We start from the raw sequence: 20284 nt of genomic DNA, 5'->3' as shown, positions 1-20284 counted from the left end.
AAGCATCAGGGCTGAAGGGCACCAGCTCCTCCCTCAGTCGCTGGCCCCCAAATAGACCTCCTGTGAGCCCAGAGCTGCACAACTACCTCCCCACCCCCACAACCTGTGGCCACCTCCCATGGCCAGGAGTGGCAGGGAGGCTGGCTAAGTACTCAAACCAACAGGGTGCCTTTTTCTGCTCCATGTCCTAGGGTTTTCAAATGAAATTCAGGCATTATGTGGCTCAAAGCCAAGGGCTCCCAACTACAATTATTTGGGGACAAATTGCCACAAGTGGTAATCTCTGTTGAAGAGAGGAGGCTGCTGGAGAGGCCCAAAGTGGCTGGGGAGGGAGAGCACGCTCCTGTTGTTCCGAACCCCTGCAGCTGCAGCCTTAAACTGCAGGGGAGCAGAAATGACCTCCTCAGACAACAAGCGCTGGGAGTTAGCAGGGGTTTTTCTCTGGGTGGGCAGAGCAGGGAGAGGTGGAGGGAAGGGAAAGGGCCAAAGCCAAGGTGTCTAGCCCTAGAGCAGGGGTTGTGCTGAGCAGTGTGGCCCTCTGGATAATGAGGAACACAACTGAGGGAGGACCCATGTCCTGGGGACATGGTCAACCTCACACCCAAATACTTGGGCTGTGTTGCACGTTCATGGGGGTGGACGATGCGATGAAGAGCCTCTCATTTCTGCAGAGTTCTGTGGTCTTCAAAATTTTCTTGCAGCATGAAGAATATGAGCTTTGGAGCTGGTCAGCTCAGCGTCAAGCCTCATCCCTCCCATCCCATTTCCCAAGAGCTCTGTGAGCCCATCCCCATGGTGGGGAAGGAAGCAAGGCCCAGGGGTGGGAGAGGCCTAGCTCAAGGTCACAGGCAGGGGTGGTGTGGGTAAGACCCAGGTTTTCTGACTCCATGCCCAGGGCTCTGCCCTCCCCACACTTTTCAGCCCTCCTGCTGGAAGCCAACACAGCTTGCCTGGGGCCAGAGTCCCTTGCACTTCGCACACCTGACCAGCAGCGGCTGCCCCTTCTCCCTGTTGCCCCTTGAGACCAGTGCTCCTACCTGGAGCAGTGAAGGCTGGTGGCTGGGCCAGGCAGGCAGCAGTGGGGTGGCTGTGGAGCAGGACAAGGCCAAGGGCCCCCAGGGGTGAAAATCACGAAACAATGGTCTTGGCTTTATCAATTCTGAAAACCAACATCTGCAAAAACCAGTCCAGCGGCTCTACAAGCCCGTGCTCAGCCCAGAGCTTGCTGGGTGGCTGTGCAAGGAGCTGCATGGATGGTAGGAAGAGACTAGTGGTCGTCCTTAGAGAATTTACTAGCAACTGTGGGAGCCAGTGGGGCTCACCTGGGCAGCAGAATGGAAGCAGCAGACTGAAGATGAGGAAGAGCCTGCAGGTGGCACCATGGAGGCTGGGTGGACATGGGTAGCCCTGGAGCAAATCCCCTTGAATCCCTGGTTCCTCACTGGTGAAATGAGGGAGTGGGGTTGCATATTCTCCAGAGCCGCCTCACACCTGAAGGGTTCAGGGGCCTCACAGGGCCAGCTTACCTCTTCTCCAGTCAGGTAGAAGGCTGAGAGGAGTCCTCCGATGTACCGGATGTTCACCTCAAACAAGGATGCTTCTCCACTCTGCAGGGTGGCAGGAAAGAGGAGGGTGGGGGTAGGGTGAGAGGACACTTGTGAGAAGACTGCAAGGCTCCCAGGGACAGCTAGGCCCTTGAGACAGGTCACTCCAGCCATAGCTCCCTACCCCGATGATCTGGCCACACTGGTGCTGGGTGCTGAGCTCCAGGGCCTTGCCTAGCAGGCCCGGATATGCTGGGTGCTGGTTTTCAGAGCAGAAGTTGAGAGGGATCAGCACCTGCTTGGCAGGCCACTACAGCACGTTGACAGCATTACAAATAAACGCTGGGTTTGGCTTCCTTCCCTAGCCTTGCCCGAGGCCATGGGAGCAAAGTTATGCCTGGCTGCTCTCCAAGGAGCTCAAGAACTTGGTGGGGAGCCGCTGGCTGAAGCTTAGCCTGAGGGGAGGCAAACTCTCTAAGCCGGCCACCTCCCCTTCCTGAGGGAACTTCCTGGCTTAGCAGGAGGAGGGGGGGGGGCCCTTCCTTGGGGTGACATGAGAGGGCAAAGGGAAGGTTCTCCAAGGAGGTTCTGGGGCAAACAGGACAAAGCTGAGGCTGAGATGGAGGGATGCCAGGCAGACATTTGCAGGTGACCAGCAATCCTCAGCCTCAGCTCTGCAGCCCTTAGGACAAGTCCACACTTGCCTTAATCAGGGTTTTCTTTCTTAGGTCTGGACTGCAAATCAGTGGTGTTGAGCCATCACTCCAAGGACCAGATCTAGGTTAAAATCCCACCTTGGCCTCTTACTTGGCTTTGGGACTTCAGGCAAGATCTCTAGCTTTTGTCTGCCCGAGGCTCTTCATCCTGAACAGGGCGGCTGTGAGGCGCTGAGGGGTACAGGTGAGATGCTGGCCCAGCACCCAGCCCCGCCCTCCCTGGCACCCTGTGCGGCTTCCTAAAGGTGTCTGCACTTACTTCTCCTGCGCCCAGTGATCCCCACATCACAGTCTTTTATTCCTGACCACAACGACCGTCCCTTCAAGTGGCAGAGCCTTTCCACTGACAGAGCACCACAAAGCTGTTCATTCTTGTAGCCTACAGTGCTCAGCGAGGTCATCATTCCATTTTCCAGATGAGAAAGCCAAGGCCCAAAGAGGGGATGTGACCCCATCTTGCTTTCTTCCAAGGACCCTCCCTAACCTGCCACAGCCTGCTCCTGCTCGAATGTCCCCAGGCTCCCCTGGACTTGCCAGCTCCTGGAACCACAGTAGCTGCCAGATGCTCATTCTCTATCCACATCTGCACAGGGGCAAGGTGGGCCTGTGAAGACACCTTGGCCTTTCTCTCATTCAATATGGCAGGAAACGGAAGGATTCTAAGCTTCCTCACACAGACTACCAGGCCTAACATGCCTCAAAACAATGGTGTTGAGGAGGAGGAGGATACCACCTTACATCCGTATCAGACCTGATAGTGTTATAATGCTTGTTATAACCCTCCACGGTAGTTAATCCTCACAACTCGCCTGTGAATTAGGCATTGTCCTTGTCACTGTCCTCCAGATGCTCCCCATCCTCCTACCTATCTCTAGAGGGCAGCTGTGGGTGGGGTGGGGGCTCCAGGTTAAAGCAGCTCTGAGCAGATAAGCCACTTCTCCCCTCCACATTTACTTCCTCTGCTGCACCTGTTCTGTGTGACAGCTTCAGCCCTCAAAGGGACCTCCGGGGTGCCTGGCACCTCAGGGAGGGGGAGGAGGGGTCGCTGGCTGTCTTCCCTCCCAGGGGAGAAGAGGTTGATAAATACTCATGGGCTGGCCCAGGCTGGAGTGATCCCCTACCTTGAGGCTGGCCTCGGCAGAGGGGACTACACAGAGTGCACAGAGCCCCGGTTCCAGGACTGCTCTGCTGTGCAGTGTGGGGCCAGAGTCTCTGGGTCTCAGAAGTGATAGGGTGGAGCTGCCCACTCACCTTCCAGGCCCCTTTTGGCTCTAACAACCCAAGGGTCTCTGACTCACCACATTCAGGTGGAAGTTCTCTTCAACCCAGGCCTTGGCCTCCTGGAACTCCTCCTGCAGCTCCATGAGGTAGAGGGTGTCAAGGGAGTCAATGATGGTTGCCCCACTGAGGCCTCCTGTAGGCACAGAGATTGAGGCATGACCCAGGCTCGTTCCTGTCCTTTCCATCCCCAGCCACACAAGCCACCATTCCCTAGGCCCCCTGTAAAGGCCTGGGCAAGCTGGCAGGCCAAGGATGGCCCAGGGACAATCCAGGGAGACCCGAGGGCCACCAGTCTTCGAAGGGGAGTCCAGGGGCAAGCGTCCCTTTTTCTACCCGCCCCGGCTGCTTCCTCCTCAGGGCAGCAGACAGCGGGCAGCTGGCTGGGACACCGAGTTCACAGGTCAAACCACTTCCCAGGCCTTAGTCCACTCACATCTGCCAGCAAGTCAACCATCCTTGCCAGTCAGGCACCCACCACTTTTCTGTGACACTGGGGAGAGAGTGAACTGGCATTTGGTTTACAAAATCTTAATAAATATGCCAGTCCTCTGACTTTTCAATTCCATTCTTTATTTTATTCTAAGACCAAAAAAAAAAAAAAGATGTTCACAAATATTTATCCAGGAAGGGATTGATTGTAGTACTGTCTATAATGGAGAAAAGTTGGGGGAAAATCTCTAAATCCAACAATAGGGGGTTAATTATATAAAATGTGGCTCAAATATAAAATAGGACACTATGCAGTCATCCATGCAGGTGAGGTAGACCTGTGCTTATTGGGATCTGTTAAGTGAGAAAATGTAGGTTGCAAAAAAAGAGGAAAAAGCACAATATAATTTCTTTATCGTATGCCAAATGTCGATGAGCTTGCACAGAACTAAGTCTGGCAGGATGTGATTCAATGGTTATCTCCAAGTGCTGGGATTATAGGTGCTTTTTGATTTCTTCAGCTTATGGATTATTTTTATAACCAGAAATGTATTTCTATTTGAAAAAAAAAAAAAGAAAAAAAAGTTTGGGCAAAGAAACCAAACAGAGGCACAAAGCTAAGATTTTATGGCTGCTCTGGGATGGTGAGTACAGAAAGCATGAGCTAAGAGACCCGGCCCCTCCACAGGGCCTTAGACTCTTGTCCTGGGAATAAGGGCTGAGATAATGGTGCAAAATATCACAGCTTTCCACAACGTGGGCTGGGCAGGAGAGTGATGAGGAAGGCCTCTCCATGTGGCACAACCAGGTCCTGAGTGCAAAATACTGTGAAGGGGGAAAGGAGGGAGAAAGAGATGTGCCTGGGAGCTATCAGGAGAGCTTCCTGGAAGAGGTAGCCACCTTCCATCAACTCCTTAAAACTATAGGTAGCAGCAATTTCCTTTAGACACCAGCATGTAGCTTAAGAGGACTGATTGTTTCTTCAGTGTCCTCCTTGCAGAGGCTCAAAAAGCAGTGAGAACCACAGCCTCCACCTTCCCCCAGCAGAGCTCTGGAGCTCACTAATAGTGCTGAGCCCCTCTAGGGTCTGAAGCATAAGCTTGGGCTTTGTAGGTACCCCTTTCATTCAGAGTTAGCATCTAATATCCTTAATTACTGCTTTCCTTACTGCTGCTTGTGTTGACTTTGCAGGCAAAGACTCCCGAAACTCAAACTTGCCTCTCTATGCTAGGCAAGGTCTGATAAAGGGCATGGCCTGGAAAAATGATAGGAGTGAAATCAGGAGAAACTGGGAGAAGGATAAGGCTGGAGGTTTTATTTATTTATTTGAAAAAGAGAGAAAGAGAATGCATGTACAAATGGAGGGGAGAAGCAGAGGCTGAACAGGGAGCCTGATGCAGGGCTAGATCCCAGGACCCTGAGATCATGACCTGAGCTGATGGCAGATGCTTCACTGACAGAGCCACCTACGTGCCCCATAAGGCTGGAGGTTTTAGAATCCACTTCCAGAAGCAGGGACATCCCAATCCAGAGTCAGGCATCCCAGGATGGTTTCAGTATTCAGGTTGAAGTGAATTTCCAGAATGTCAACCCCTCCTTCACTGAAGGATTTGGTAGGAAAACACTCAAAGCCAAACACAGTTGATCTTTCCTGGTTTAAGCTGGCTGCTTCCCCTGTGCGGGCCGAAGGCTGAATGGGAAGGCTTTCCTGTGAGGTAAACAGGTAGTGAGGCACAGAAACACTGATGTGCCATAGATGCATAGATGCTGAGATGCACCTGGCCACCGTGTGCCCACCTGGTGTCTGTCTTCTTGGCTCTGACGCCTATAAACAAGGCCTCACACTTGGTGTTTTAAGGGCCTGGAGGGATTTTTTTTTTTAAAGATTTTATTTATTTATTCATGAGAGACACAGAGAAAACCAGAGACATAGGCAGAGGGAGAAGCAGGCTCCCTGCAGGGACAGGGAACCTGATGCAAGACTCGATCCCAGGACCCTGGGGATCACGACCTGAGCCAAAGGCAGACACTCAACCACTGAGCCACCCAGGTGTCCCCGAGGGGATTTTTAAGATCCCATTGCCTTGCCCCTAAATTTCATAGAGGACCCCCAGAGAGGGGTTGGGACGTGCCCAGGATTAGACCAAAGGAGAAGAACCCAAGTTCTCTCAATACCCTGTCAAAACAGTCGGATCTGATTGCTAACCCTGCCCCACCCGCAAGGGGCAGGAGGCTGCTGTGACCAGTGAAGGCTTGAAGAGAAGCCCAAGGCCAGGGGAGACATGGCCCAGAGTATCTGATTTCTGAATCCAAGTATCTGATTTCCGAATCCCGCTCTTGGCTGCCTGGTGTTTTCACCCCACGCACCCTTCTTCCCTGGGCTGAGCCTGAGCCCGGAGGCCCCAGGGCCTAGGCTGGGCCAGGAGGGCAGCCAGGGCTCCTGGCGACCAGCTCTCCTCCCCAGATGCCTCCGAGGCACCGCTGAGAAGCCGCACTGAGGGATTTCTTGGCAGGGTTCCGCCCTGCTCTCGGGTTCCTCCATCGCTCCTTGGTTGGTCCCTCACCCCGGCCCCCACCTACCACGCAGCTGGGCAGCAGGCCAGCAAGGCACTTATTGGAAAGCCTTTCATTTCAGGCCAGAGGTTACCCAGGGGCCAGGCTGACCGAGAGAGAAGGCCCGATCCTGAACTGAACTCTATCTGTACCTGCAGCCAGCCTGGGGCAGGGGACACGGGGACACACGGATGGACACACACACACACACACACACACACCCTTCTTCAGTGAACAGGCACAGGATCTGTACTCACAGAGCCAAAGGGGGACAAAAAGTCAAGCAGTCAGCTTGGAAGCTCCACTGGGCTTGGCCCTGAGGCAGCTTCCAGGTTGGCTCACTCTCCCACCTCCAGCTTTGAACCCTCCCTGTGCACAAAGGACTGCCCCCGCCCTTCCTGCGGGGCAGGAGGCAGTGAGGTGTGTTACAGAACACAGCCCTGGGTTCAAACCCCAGCTTGGGCCAGCAACGTATCTGCTCTAAGCGTCAAAGTTCTCATCTGTAAAGTGAGGTAAGACCACTGGGTTAGGTCCTGGGGAGCCACTGCAGGTCCCTGAGCTGGGATAAATGCATCATAGACGTGCCTGGCCTTTCTGACAAAGACCCCTGTATGTGCCTGGCACAGAGCAAGTGCCTGCTAAATCAGCTCATTGTTCTTAGTTCTGGGGTCCCGTAACCTACTTTGAAACACTGGCCTGGGTCAGGGAGATGTGGGTTTAAGTTCTGGTTCCGTCACGTACTAGCTGTGCGCCAAGGCAAGTCACCGTATCTTTCAGAGTCTCATGTTCCTCATCTTCAAAATGGGGATGACAGCAGGACCTACTTCATAAGGCTGCAGGGAGGGCTAAATGGGGCAGTGGACGGGAAGAAGCTGGTGCCGATGCTGGGTACATGTTAGCTTACCCCAACACACAGAAGCGTGGCCCTCCTTGCCCCCAACTGACCCTGGGCAGCCCCTCCGCAAGCCTTCTGGGGTCACCAAGGCCCTAGGGAGCTCTTGCATCAATGGCCCCTCCCACACTGGCAGTGTGGCATGAGACCTTTGGCCCAACTTAACGGAAGTGTCACTAGGTCCCACCTGTGTCTGCTGCTGAGGCCATCAACACCCCTGATCCGGGTGTGCACCTCACCTCTCAAAGGGTCTTCCTGCCTCTGGGATGCCTGCCCTTCCCCTCAAATTTACCCTGCACACTCTTGCCTTAACCTGTCTTCCTAAAACCAGATCCAACTGTGTCCCTCCTCAGCTCAGGAAGCTGCAGTGGTTTCCAAGTACCCATGCAACAAGGGAAGGGGTGAAGCTTCTGGGTCTGACGCCAAAAGACCTGGCTAATCTCATCTCCCATCAGGCTATGCTTCCTGGACACGTGCTGCACGCTCCTGCATTCATACCTCTGTGTCTGTGCTCTCCTCTGCCAAAAAAACTGTTCTGTGCATCTGGGCATACTCAAAGCCCACATGTTCTCAAAGGTCTGCCTCTCACTGGCAGCCTTCCCTGATTGCACCCAGCCAACCTCCTCCTGCCGAGGGAGCTCCCAATCATGCACCTACCACTCCTGCCCTACCTGCATGGTGGGCTTTTGCTCACCTTCTAACAAACTGTGAGCTCCTTGAGGTCAAAGGTTCCCACTGCCTCCCTGTAACTCGTCTCCAAACAGCCCTGAAGGCCAGAGCCCCCAGCCCAAGTGGGCCATTCACATTCCCTGTGGCCTCTTTAGATGCCCCAATTTCTGTGACTCTTCTGCAGACTGCTAGGAACTGCGTCCCCCTCCCTCCTCCTCCTGGGGCAATCTAAAACCCGCTTGGTGCCACCCTGCTCAGGAAGCCACTCTCATCACCACCACTGTGGTCTACATGAGGTTCTTTCTGCCCTCCCCTGACCCTCCTCTCCTGAGAAAACTTCACCAGCTCCTCCAGGGCCCATGCCATAGGCCCCTATTCTGTGCGCCCCCATCTCCAGGACAAGTGCTGCCCACTCTTCCCTCACCACTGTGTAGATTGTCAGTCTACACGTCTCTGTCCCTCTGTAAGAGCAGGGCTCTGGTCTGCATCAGACTAGCCACCAGGCTGTTCTGTCTCTGACGGCCACCCTCACTCTCCCGGGCATCACGTGCACTCTGAGCCGACACTGGCCTTCAGGATGTCGCTCTACCTCTTGCCTTTCCTTCTACCCCTGCCACTAGGCCTTCCCAGGCTCCTCTGTGGCTTCCTCCTGTTCTCCAGATCTCTCTGAAAGGCTCTGTTGTTGGGTTTTTCCTCTTCTCTGTCCTCTCCATTCCCTCAGTGACTCACTACCGGGACTCCCAGATGCCAACTCCCAGCCTCCCCTCTCCCGTAGCCCCTGCTTGTATTGCCACTGGGAGGTCACAGGTGGTTCACATTTAACCTGGTTGCCCAAATCTGTTCCTCAACCACAGAGGTTAATGCCAAGCCCTCCTACCAAGAGTGGTGTCCTTGCCTCTGCATTTTTCCTCCCCACGTCCCATCCTACAGCGACTCCTGGTCCAGACTCCACCCACTTCTCACCTCTGTGCTCCCACATTGGTCCAGCCACCTTCTTCTCTTGGATTTATTCCAAGAGCCTCCTAACTGGCTCCTGGGCTTCTACCCTTGCACTCCCCACCCACACCTCCACCTGTCTGTCCTCAATGTGGCAGCCAAAAGGATCCTGTGAAAATGCCAGTCCTCACATGCCACCCCTCTGCTCAAAGCCCTCCCATGGCTCCCATGGGACTCAGAGACCCTGTGATCTGGCACTGGCTTCCTTTCAGCTTTGTCTCCCCCCCCCCCATTCCTATCGTGTACTGCTCCTAGAGCCCTCCAAGTCTGTTCTGTATTAGGCCTCAGCAGTTTCCATCACTCCCTCCATTGCTTCTCCCTCACCTCTTTATCCTCCTCAGGACCTTTATCTCAAGACATTATATGTGAACATATTTCCTTGTTACTGTTTTCTCCTAAAGGAGCATAGGCTTCTGGAGGGGAGAGTCCTGTTTTGTTCACTGCTGTCCTCTCCTGCCTTGAACACTTTCCAGCATTTGTGAATAAAAGGTCCTTTACCCTGGGTGGGGAGGGTTTGGAGCGAGTTGTGGCTCATTCACAGTTCCCAGGGCCTAGCTACAGTCTGGCACCCAGAAGTGTTAAAGGTAAATGTGTTGGATTCAACAGACTGAGCCCACCAAGCAGGTGTCTGTAGTGACCACACTCAAGGCAGGTTAGCTGTCTGTTCCAGGGGCTCATGCCAGTAGACAGAGGAAAGCCTGTCACCAGGCTGAGGCCAGATCAGCCACGGTGGCTGACTGCATGTGCACCACGGTCCTGTGTGAAGCTATTTGTCATGCGTGGGTCAGTTTCTACAAGAGACTGGACCCCAGCTCCTGTCACCTCCTCCCCCGGGGCTGCCTGGGTTTGTAACCCCTCTCTTGACTCTGCAGTATGATGAGGTTTTTATGTAAGGTTACATTAGCAAAGAGAAATGGGTCAGGCTGGCCAACATAAGCTCCAGGAAGAACATTTAGAAGGAAAAAAAAATCACCCAAAACATAGCCTATTACCACAGTATCCCCAGAGCCATACTCAGAAGGTTGCATTTAATTTGATGACATAATCCACAGAGACTTTTCTTAATCTGTAAAGAAACAACGCAAGTGTTTGTTTCTCAGCTTCCAAAGAAACCAGCGTGGCTGCTCTTACTTCCCAAACTCGGCTGACAGTGTATCCCACCCCAGGAGACGGACTCCTCCCACGGCTCCTCTCCTTCAATCGGGTTGGACCTTTGTCCAACAGAATAAACCAGAAGGGATGATGCGCTAGTTTCTAGGCCCAGACCTTAAGACACCGACAGTTTCCAGTTCCTGTCCCTTGGAACGCTGGCACCTGGAGCCAGTCACCGTACTGTGAGGAAGCGCCAGGCAGCCAGAGAGAAAATACGCGGAGAGGCCACGTGTAAGGTTTCTGACCGCCAGCCCCTCTGAGCCCCCAGCCAACAGCCAGCGTCAGCCCCACACATGTGAATTAAAAAGCTTTCAGGTGGTTCCAGCCATCAAGTTACTCTTTGAGCCTTTCCAGCTGAGGGCGCAGACATGGTGGTAAAGTGATAGCTGCCCTCATTGTGCCCTGTTCGAGTTCCTGACCCCCTGAATCTGTGAGCATAGTAAGGTAATTGTTTTAAGCCACTGAGTTTTGGAGTAATTTGTTACGCAGGAGTAGCAACTGGAATGTTCTGTCATGGGGGTTTCTAGGATGATTGCAGTGATGCCCCCACTACCCCAAAGCACATTGGTTAAAACCACACCATCTTGTATGGTGAGATCTTCTGGGCGCATGAAATCCTTTTAGGGATAGGACCTCTGCATTTCTTTCAGGTCTGGGGCAGGTTTTTTTTTCTTCTCTCCAGTAATATTTTTCTTGAATCTTCCCATGATGGCTATTTCCTGATCACATGAAGTTGTGTTCAGAGGATGTGTGTTTCCAGGCAAAGGTTTCTTAGAGCCTCTTAAGAGACTAAGGATATTTTTTAGGAACTATTCCTGGCACTCAACAGAATGCTCTTACTAGAGGTGCTTCAATAAAAGATGATCAGATCTGACCGTGCTATTGCCCCAGTCACATTCAGATCACTGGGCACGGGGTGCTGGGTGCCTGTGGGCCAGGCCTTGGCAGCCTCTCCAGCTGCTCTGCTGCTCCCCATGCATGTGATGCTCTATCCAGAGGAGGTCACTAGTAGCTCCCCAGGGTGACTGCTGACATGGGTCACTACGCCTGGTATACCTTCCCTTTCTGAACTGGTTTGGTGAACACCTATGCTTTTGTCCTGGCCTTGGCTTGAGCCTCCTGTCTTTGCTTTAAGAATTCCTGAACCGGGGATCCCTGGGTGGCGCAGCGGTTTGGCGCCTGCCTTTGGCCCAGGGCGCGATCCTGGAAACCCGGGATCGAGTCCCACATCGGGCTCCCGGTGCATGGAGCCTGCTTCTCCCTCTGCCTGTGTCTCTGCCCCTCTCTCTCTCTCTCTCTGTGACTATCATAAAAAAAAAAAAAATTAAAAAGAATTCCTGAACCACCGGGATGCCTGGGTGGCTCAGTGATTGAGCATCTGCCTGTAGTTGAGGGTGTGATCCCAGAGTCCCAGGATAAAGCCCTACATTGGGCTTCCCATAGGGAGCCTGCTTCTCCCTCTGCCTATGTCTCTGCCTCTCTCTCTCTGTCTCTCATGAATAATATCTTTTTTAAAAAAAAAAAGAATTTCTGAAAAAATAAAAATAAAAAGAATAAAAAAGAATTTCTGAACCACCAAGCAGACCTGACTGTTCCTCCTATGACAGCCTGCCCCATTCCACTGCAGGTCCCTTGGTCGCAACACTGCTCCCACCACATAGCAAGTGCCTGTGCATCCCAGGGGTGGTGGCCGGACCTGACTTCTCCCAGAGGTCTTGGCATCCATCTGCAGCCCAGGCACAGAGAAGGTGTGAATGAATGAATGGCTGGTGGAAATGCTGACAGCACTTTCCTGGAGATCCCCACTTGACAAGGCCTTTGGCCTTGGAAAAACACACTCTGCACCACAGTGGCCAGCTATCCAAGGAAAACACTGTTGCAGGGACAAAGTGGGTGGTGGCAAATGTCACAGCCCTGGTGGAACTAATGGCTTCCTCCAGCCTTTGCAAACAGATGCCACGCTTTGCTGCCAGAGCTAACTGGAGAATGTTTGCTGTGGCCGACTGCTGAATGAGGTTCAATGTGACCAATGACCAGACACAGTTCACTGAAATGCTCTCCTGGACAGGACTCCCCATTGGAAAACAGGGCATGTTTTAAAAATGTTAAGGTTGTATTTGTTTTTAAGTCAGAGCTGAGAGTGCTGTCTGACCGGGAAATGTGTATTTTAAAACTTCCTCAGACAGTGCTGGGGATCAAATTTGGAATTGCTTTTTAACTCAGAATGTCTCTGAGAGAAGAAAAGGCAATGGAGGAATTGGAGTCCAGGGTGCTACGATGATACTTCCAAAGTCACACAGTGGCTGAGCTGCTCAGGGCAGAGCTGTAACCAGGCACCACCTTCCAGACCATGTGATCTTGTAGGCTTGGTTCTAATCCTAGCTTAGTCCCTTCCCAGCTGTGTGATCTTGGAAAACTGACTTGACCTCAGAAAAATGGGATGATAAGGTTTTCTTTTTAGAAAGGTGTGACCAATTCAGACAAATGTATACAAGGGAATTTGATAGACCCAGCACACCATCCCTTAGGTGCTCAATGCAGAGGAGGCCATACTGGGGCTGGCAAAGCTAAGATCCCTTCCAGACCCTTGGCCTCTTTGGACCTGAGGAAAGAATAGCATGGCTTTCGTGCCAGGCAGGCAGGAGGCATGAGCCCTCAGGAAGGCAGGATGGAGCAGGCAGGCTGTGGCATTCTCAACACACTTCTTACCTCACTGAGCAGGGAAAGAAAAGCCAGAGTCTTCTGGTGCTCACCCCTAGAGATATTAAAGTCCAGCTGCAGCCCTGCGCAGCTCCTGAGTCCCTCCGTAAATTGGCTTCTACCTGGCTTTTACCTGTAAGAGGATTACGCAGTACCCTCCCTCTACCTCCATGGGAAAAGCAAACATCCCCAGCCCATCAACCTTGGTCGTGTCCAAGTAATTTGCTTTGGTTTCATGATGAGTGGGGAATTAAACTGTGCCCGTGATTTTAGGCTTGCCTGTGAAACTTGCCAATGGATTAGCGGACATGACTTGAATGGGGGTTTGAAATAAGCCTGCATGGTTGGGCTTGCCCTCCTGTGCGCCCACCTTTCACTGTGAGAAGAACAAATCTCAAACAGCCTCTAGTCCAAGAACAGTGAGAGACAGGTAGAGCGGACTGGATCCAGCTGAGCACAGCCTAGAGAAAATGAACTCCAGCCTATCTGCAACCGCATGAATAAGAAATAAATGCTTGGGCAGCCCGGGTGGCTCAGTGGTTTAGCGCCGCCTTCAGCCCAGGGCCTGGTCCTGGACACCCGGGATCGAGTCCCATGTCGGGCTCCCTGCACGGAGCCTGCTTCTCCCTCTGCCTGTGTCTCCTGCCTCTCTCTCTCTCTCATGAATAATTAAATAAAATCTTTAAAAAAAAAAAAGCTCATTGTTATCTGCCACCATTGTCCACAGCATTATTTTGGAAGAGGCCGAGTGATCCAGTGCCCTTCCAGCCCTATTTCTTACTAGTCTTTTTATGTTCTCCACATTCCAGCTAGACTACTCATTCTCTGTGGTCCCTTCTTTCTAGGCTTCCAGCCCATTACTCAAGCTGTTATCCCTGCTTGGAACGCCTCCTCTTACCCCAGATGTCTCTACACATTTCTGAATCCAAGGTCTACTTTAAGTTCTAGAGAGAATGCTGTTGCCCCCATGAAGGCATCCCTGATTTCCCCCCATCTGGACCTGGGGTTGTGCTCCTCTGAACTCTTATTAAAAGAATTTCTTTCCACTTTCATTATGGTAATCTGTGTCATCTGTGTCCTTTTCTCAAGTCCAACCCTGGGCAGTGAGTGTCTTTGGGGCTGAATTTAAGCCTGGTTAATCTAAGCTGGACCAGGCCCCGCAGAGCCATGGCACCTCAAAATTTGCTGAAGAAATGGATGCCATCCTCCTATGGCCTCATTCCCAGGTTAGGAAGCCTTCCTGATAGTCAGTGGCCCTCACCAGAAGCTGCTCCTGTGTGGTGTGAGGCACTGGGGGGGCAGAGACCAATTCCATGACACCCTGAGGTCTTGGCCAAGGGCTGGCCCTCCACTAAGGTTTGCTTGTGCAATGTGGAGTTCTCCGCAATGCCAACCACCAACCCCTTCCTCATCAGAGGTAAACAGAAATAACTGCAGCTAGCACTGGCCAAGCGCTTGCTTCATGTCAGGCATCATGCTATACGTTTCATAAACATCTTTTTTTAAACCTCGTGACAACTCTGTTACTGTCCCTCCTTTACAGATGAAGATCAAGGCTTCAAGGAATTAAGGTGCTCGCTCAGGATTTATTTATTCACCCCAAACCACATTTCTGAATGCTCAGGATGTGCCGGGTAGGGAAGCACAGTGGGGAGCACACAGTCCTGATCCCCATGCTCAGAGAGCTGCAGGTCTGGTGGGGGAGGATTGCACCAACCAGGCGTCACACAGACAACATCCAGTTACAAAGTAATGCCTGTGATAAAGGAAGAGAGGACAGGATCTGAGGCCAGAACAGGGGTGGCATTAGAGCTGAGGCCTGAAGGAAGCACAGGACAAAAGAGGGGGTGGGGCATGAGAAGTAGAATGCACAGCAAAAAGAATAGCTGCAGGTAGGGGGAGTCTTGACATGTTTGTGGAGCAGAGGAGAGGTCACATGCAGTGAGGAAGAAGGGCAGTAGTGGGAGCAAGGGGATGGGGCCAGGCTACACAGACCCAGGGACTCAGGAAGAGGCCTGGATGGCTTAGGGACCTGATCGTCTGGCTGCTGTGTGCAGAGTGGCTGGGAGGGCAACCCAGCGGGGATCCCTCTTGATTAGCGAGCACCCACTAGTCACTTGTGGGTGGGTAGCAGAATGGCAGGGACCACGTGGGCCCATGCTCTGAGACCATCAGAAGGCCGCTGGCGATGCCCCCAAGCTGGGGGGCAGCTGTCCACCAGTCCAGGAACAAGAAGAATTTACCCTGAGTGCAGGGCAATGTCAGCCAGTGGCCTCATGTCAGCCCCATCAGGGGAGCCCCCAGCTGTCCTCCCAGGCCCAGAGGCGCAGGGTCACAATGCCATCTTGGATATATATCGTGGCCACACAGAGCTATGCATTGATTGTGGCAAACACATCCTGAGGACCAGAGCCAAGAGACGCAGATGCGTAGCTCCGATAACAAGATGAAGGATGATTTTTGGAAAAGGGAAATGAAAGGAAATCAAAGAGGCCCTATTCACCCCAAGAAATAGACACGTGGTAGAGGCAGTGCTGGGAGAGCCTGGTACGTACGGAGCTAAGCTCCAGGGCGGCATCCTCCACTTTCTGGGATGGCTGAGCTGGCAGGGAATGGGCTAGAAGAAGGGTTGAGCCTGGAGCCACACTCACTGGCTGCCTCAGTTTCCTCATCTGTACAACAGCAGCAACAATAACTCTACTGTGCAGAACCATCCCAAGGGTGAGTGATCACAAAGTCCGTGTAAAATGCTGGACTCACAGCTGCCCACATGGGCCCCAGCAGAGACAAAGTAACAGCTATCAGCCCGTGTAGAGGTGGACACCCTGCTGCTGAGCACCCGCAGGCAGCACCTCTTTTAAGCCTCCGACCACCCCACAAGGAAGGCACAGTTCATGTCCCCCTTCCACAGATGGGGAAACCAATGTTTCTAGTTGTCATGAGAATTTCCAGAGGATGATGAAGGGTGGAATCAGGGTTCAACTCAGGCCCTCTGCTTTGGAGACTCTGCGCTGCATTGCTGTGCCACCCCGGCTAGACTCAGAGGGTCTGAGAGGATCCCAGGGAGGTGCTCATTACTGTTAAGACTCCCAGTCCCCCTCCTCACCTGTGGGCTGGAGCGATGCCCCAGAGGTGCTAGGCACTGCCCATTTTTTTTGTGTGAAGAGCTGGGAGCCTCTCCCTGCAGGAGCCCTGCCCTGACACACAGATCAGCCTGGCACCCTTTCCTCCATGAAGCCTTCTCAGGTCCCTCTAGGGGTGACGCTTTCTCCCTGCCCCATTATGGGTCTCACCACTAATCAGCTACCCCATGCTGACTCACAGGAGGATCTGTGATTGTCTGTGTCTGTCTCTGTCTCTCTGACAGGCCGAAGCCCCAGAAGGCAGAGATTCTCCCTGACCATATTCACCATAGGAGTCATCAAAGAGTCCAGTAAAATGCTGGGCACTCAGGATGTTCTGTGTAAATATGGACTGAGTTAACCTGGAGAACTGAGAAGGAGCCAGAGTGAGCATGACCAGAGGCCTGACCAGGTGACCCTCTCCCCCTCGAGCCTTTGATGGGCCCACCTGATTCACTCCCACCAGCATCCAGGGAAGAGGAGGGGACCGACTCGCCCCACTCTATTGACCAGGCACCTTCCCTTTCTTCGTTCCATAGGCTCCTTCTAGAATCTAACAGAAGCCACACCACCCCCTTTCCTTAACTGAAAAGATACTGTACACATTTTACACAAAAAGTAATGCAGGCTTCCCCCTGCCAGACTTATCTAATGTTAACCATCTAATGAGGTGAGGGGCACAGATTTTTATTTCCTACAAAGGATGGGTGAGGAAATTATTTTGGAGTTAGGCAGGTATAGAGTCAAATCTTACCTTGGCTATTCCTAGCTGTGTGACCTCTGGTTAGCTACTTCACCCACGTGAGCCTCAACATCCTCATCTGTGAAATGGGGATAATGTCAGATAACACACATCACTAGAGAGACGGGCATTAGTGGGTATACAGGGAGAGGTTTTTTTTTTCTTTAAATATAAATGGGCTGTAGGGGGTGCCTGTGAGTCACCCTTCATTTGACGGAATTTGGTGTTTTTAGAGGCAGTAGTGATAATGCAAAAAGCACAGGTTTCCGGTCAAAATGTTTGAGGCTTGGCTCCTATATTACCAGCTGTGTGGCCATAACCAAGTCACTTAACCTCTCTGGGCCGTGAGTCTACATCTGTCAAAAGGGACTGATAATACCCCGGTTTGAAGGTGTGGGCAACTTGGATAAGGCATAGAGCCTGGCAGAAAGGGGGAGCAGGAGGGGGAAGGTCTGTGCACGGCTGAGTAGGGAGAGGCCCCTCACCCCGTCTGCCCACACCCACCTACTCTGCATGCCTGGTGTGACAGCCCTGCGTAAAAACTGCCTCTGTTTTGGATCTTGGGGCCAAAGCAATTCACAAATGCAGCAAATACGCCAAGCCCAGAAGACAGCTCTCCCTGCTTCAGAGAAAACACATAGTTCAATTTCCTAAAGATCGAACCCCAGGAGCCTTTCAAGGCTTTCCTCGAAGAGAGCAGTTCTCTCGGAACTCGGGAGGTGCCACCCTTGTGCGACTGAACAATTAAAGCCTGGAGTATTTGTCATTTTCAGCAAAGGTTTGTGAGAATGACCGAGAAAATGGAAAAAATCTGATTTCAGCGGCATGGTTTTCAGAAATATATGGTAATCCATTTTTGTCAAACCGCAGAAGGCACAGCTCAAATCATTAAAAAGCCATCGTAGTTAATCATGCAAAGAGAAGGCTGGTCTATGTCTCTCAGATCATTTTCAAATGGTTTCAGGTTAACTTTCAAAAACTGACAGGCAAGCAGGGAGGGGATTATGACAGGCAATAACTTGAGGAATTTCTGGTTCTGCTTCTCAGTGGAGGGCGAGGGATTTATTTGAGAGAAAATCGCCACCCAGACTTCGGCATGGTGGTGGTGGGGATGGTGGTGAGGGAGATTCCAGAATGGATCGGCCAAGACTTGCGCCAGCAGGAAGTCTGCAGCCGCTTTCTCAGAAAGACAGCAGATTCATGGCCAACTATTAAGTAAATGAACAATGATGGTATATTGTGACAGGTGCTAATAAAAGGCAGGAGTTTAGCCGGTGGTTGTGTCAGCTGTGAGCACATGTACCTGGCTTTGGAGTCTGCCTGCCACTTACTGGCTGTGTGACCTCACACAAGTTCCTGTCTCTCTCGGAGACTCCTCGTCCATACAATGGGATGCCCGTCTCAGGGGCTTGGCAGGCTGTGAACGAGTTAATTCCTATAAAGCCTTTTATACAGTGCCTGGCACACAGTAAACCGTTAGTGAAAGCTGGCTAAGCAGCCAGCTCACTCTGCTGAATGGGGCCTCCTAGACAACCTTTGATTTGGATCAGGAAGGATGAGTAGAAGTCTGCAGGGTGAAAAACTGGAGGAAAGACACTCAGGCAGAGGGCAGAGGATGTGAAAAGGCCCCATAGTAAGAGGCTGGTAGGGGGGAGCACAGCATGGTGGGGAGGGCATGGAGAGGGAAACGCTGTAAGCTAACTTGGAGCCTTCCTGTGGGGGCCTGTGAATGCCAGACCAAAGGGCTTGGACTCTCTTGAGAGGGCTGTGGGGAGCCACAGAGGTGTGTCAGCAGGGCAGGCCCTTGGCAGCTGTGTGGATTAGAAGCTAACTGAAGGGCCATGGGGAGGCGGTGGAAAAGGCTGGGACAGTGCAGTCCAGGCTCCTTGCAGGGTCAGGGACATCCTGAGTCTTCTTCCAGTCTTGATCCATGTTGGGCACTTGCTGACCTCTACGTGACCACTCTCCCATCAAACTCTGATCCAGTGTCCCCAACCTCTGTTCCAGGAAAACACTGTGTCCTAGACCCAGCAAAGATCACACTCCCCTTCACTGGTGCAGAGCCATCATGGGGAAACTGCTGCTTAGTAGGAAATTGTATGTCCCACCCTTCTGCATTTAGGTGGGGCCGTATGACCAAGTTCTGGCCAATGGAATGTGGGCAAAAATTACATACACCACTCTGAGGCTGCCTCCTCCACCTGTGGGATGCTCCGTGGCCAAGGTAACCTTGGGAGTAACAACCTGAAGCTGACGGAGCCTCCATCACCTTGGGTCCCCATGTGATCCTGAGGAACAGAGCCCTTTCCTCTTTCCATCAATTTGACTTTACATGAGCAAGAAATAAATGCCTCTTGTCTCAATCCATTGAGCTCTCTGTGTTTATTTATTACAGCAGCTAGCATTACCTTAAATAAATACATGCACTAAATGGAATGATCTTGGACACGTTATTTTGCTTCTCTGAGCCTCAGTTTCTCCCATGTAGATTATTATGAAGGTCCAACAGGACAAAAAAATGTGAGTGCTGCTTTGCAAGTAGGGAAGTACTACAGAGGTGCCCCTCATTGCTGGTGTTATTGGCTTCTGTCTCTCCAAGAGCCTGAAGGAGATGGGACTTTGCACAGACCCTGCTGAAGCAGAAGAAATGTAGCCAGGGGTTTGGGGAAGCTCTAGGGAAGGGGTCAAGGTCCACTAGGTTTTAGTTCTGTCCTGCACCAGAGATGATCCCCAAATAGCCGAGCGCCCCAGGGGAAAGGGCTGGCGCTTGGCTTCCATCTCCTGGCAGCCCCCCTGGGAAGAAGTCAGCCCAGCCTTCTGATGACTTGTTCCAGCCTCTCACAACTCATTAGCAGGAAATTGCATGCCCTGCCAAGAAGATGCACGCCTGATTTTTCAGACATGTCAGGTAGACACTGTTATCAAAACCCTGTCATGTCTCCACACAGCCCCCACAGTCTCCTGCTCTGGTGTCTTCCTGCCAGGCTCTGTGCTCAGGACACATGCTTGCTGCCTTTGAAGATCTGAGAACCTTGTGTGGCTGAAAGTTCTGCCAGCCAGTCTGGCTGGGACCCAAGGCTCCGGATAGAAGCCCGCATCGGTAGCTAAGGCTCCCTGTCTATCCCGCTCCTCCTAAGCAGTCCCGTACTCCCAGCCCAGACTGATGCTGAGACCCACAGACGACAGGAGAAAGGCCTGAGTAATATGTGATATGATGAGCTGGATCTGGCCATCCCCAACTTTAGCAGGACCCTGGTTATTGCATGTCCTTTGGCTGAGGGGGCCTCCTCTTGCACAGCCTGGGGCAGGGGCCCTGCTGCCTGTTTCTAGGGTAGGTGGGTGCAGACCAGACCATCTCCACCTCCTGTGTTCTCACCAAGGCCCATTTGCTGGCTCTGGCTGGGGGCTCCGAGGAGCTCTCAAATCACCTAACAGAGTAAAACCCCTCCATGCCCTGGACTAGGCTCCACGGAGAGACAGAGAAGAGA

At 52.4% G+C, this 20284-nt stretch overlaps 1 protein-coding gene across 1 annotated transcript in view; it reads right to left on the bottom strand.

Annotated features, from left to right (window-relative positions):
• MAN1C1 (mannosidase alpha class 1C member 1) overlaps nt 1–20284 on the bottom strand; it is a 141395-nt gene that overhangs the window by 31954 nt on the left and 89157 nt on the right. Inside the window, exons 3-4 of the mRNA XM_055331988.1 lie at nt 3559–3674; nt 1527–1607 (exon numbers count right to left, since the gene is read on the bottom strand). Of these exons, the coding sequence (XP_055187963.1) occupies nt 1527–1607; nt 3559–3674 (197 nt within the window). The remainder of the gene's footprint in view (nt 1–1526; nt 1608–3558; nt 3675–20284) is intronic.

The sequence above is a fragment of the Nyctereutes procyonoides genome, unplaced genomic scaffold (genome assembly GCF_905146905.1).
Source record: "Nyctereutes procyonoides isolate TBG_1078 unplaced genomic scaffold, NYPRO_anot_genome, whole genome shotgun sequence".
In the NCBI taxonomy this organism is placed as follows: Eukaryota; Metazoa; Chordata; class Mammalia; order Carnivora; family Canidae; genus Nyctereutes; species Nyctereutes procyonoides.
This window is presented reverse-complemented; position numbering and strand designations above follow the sequence as displayed.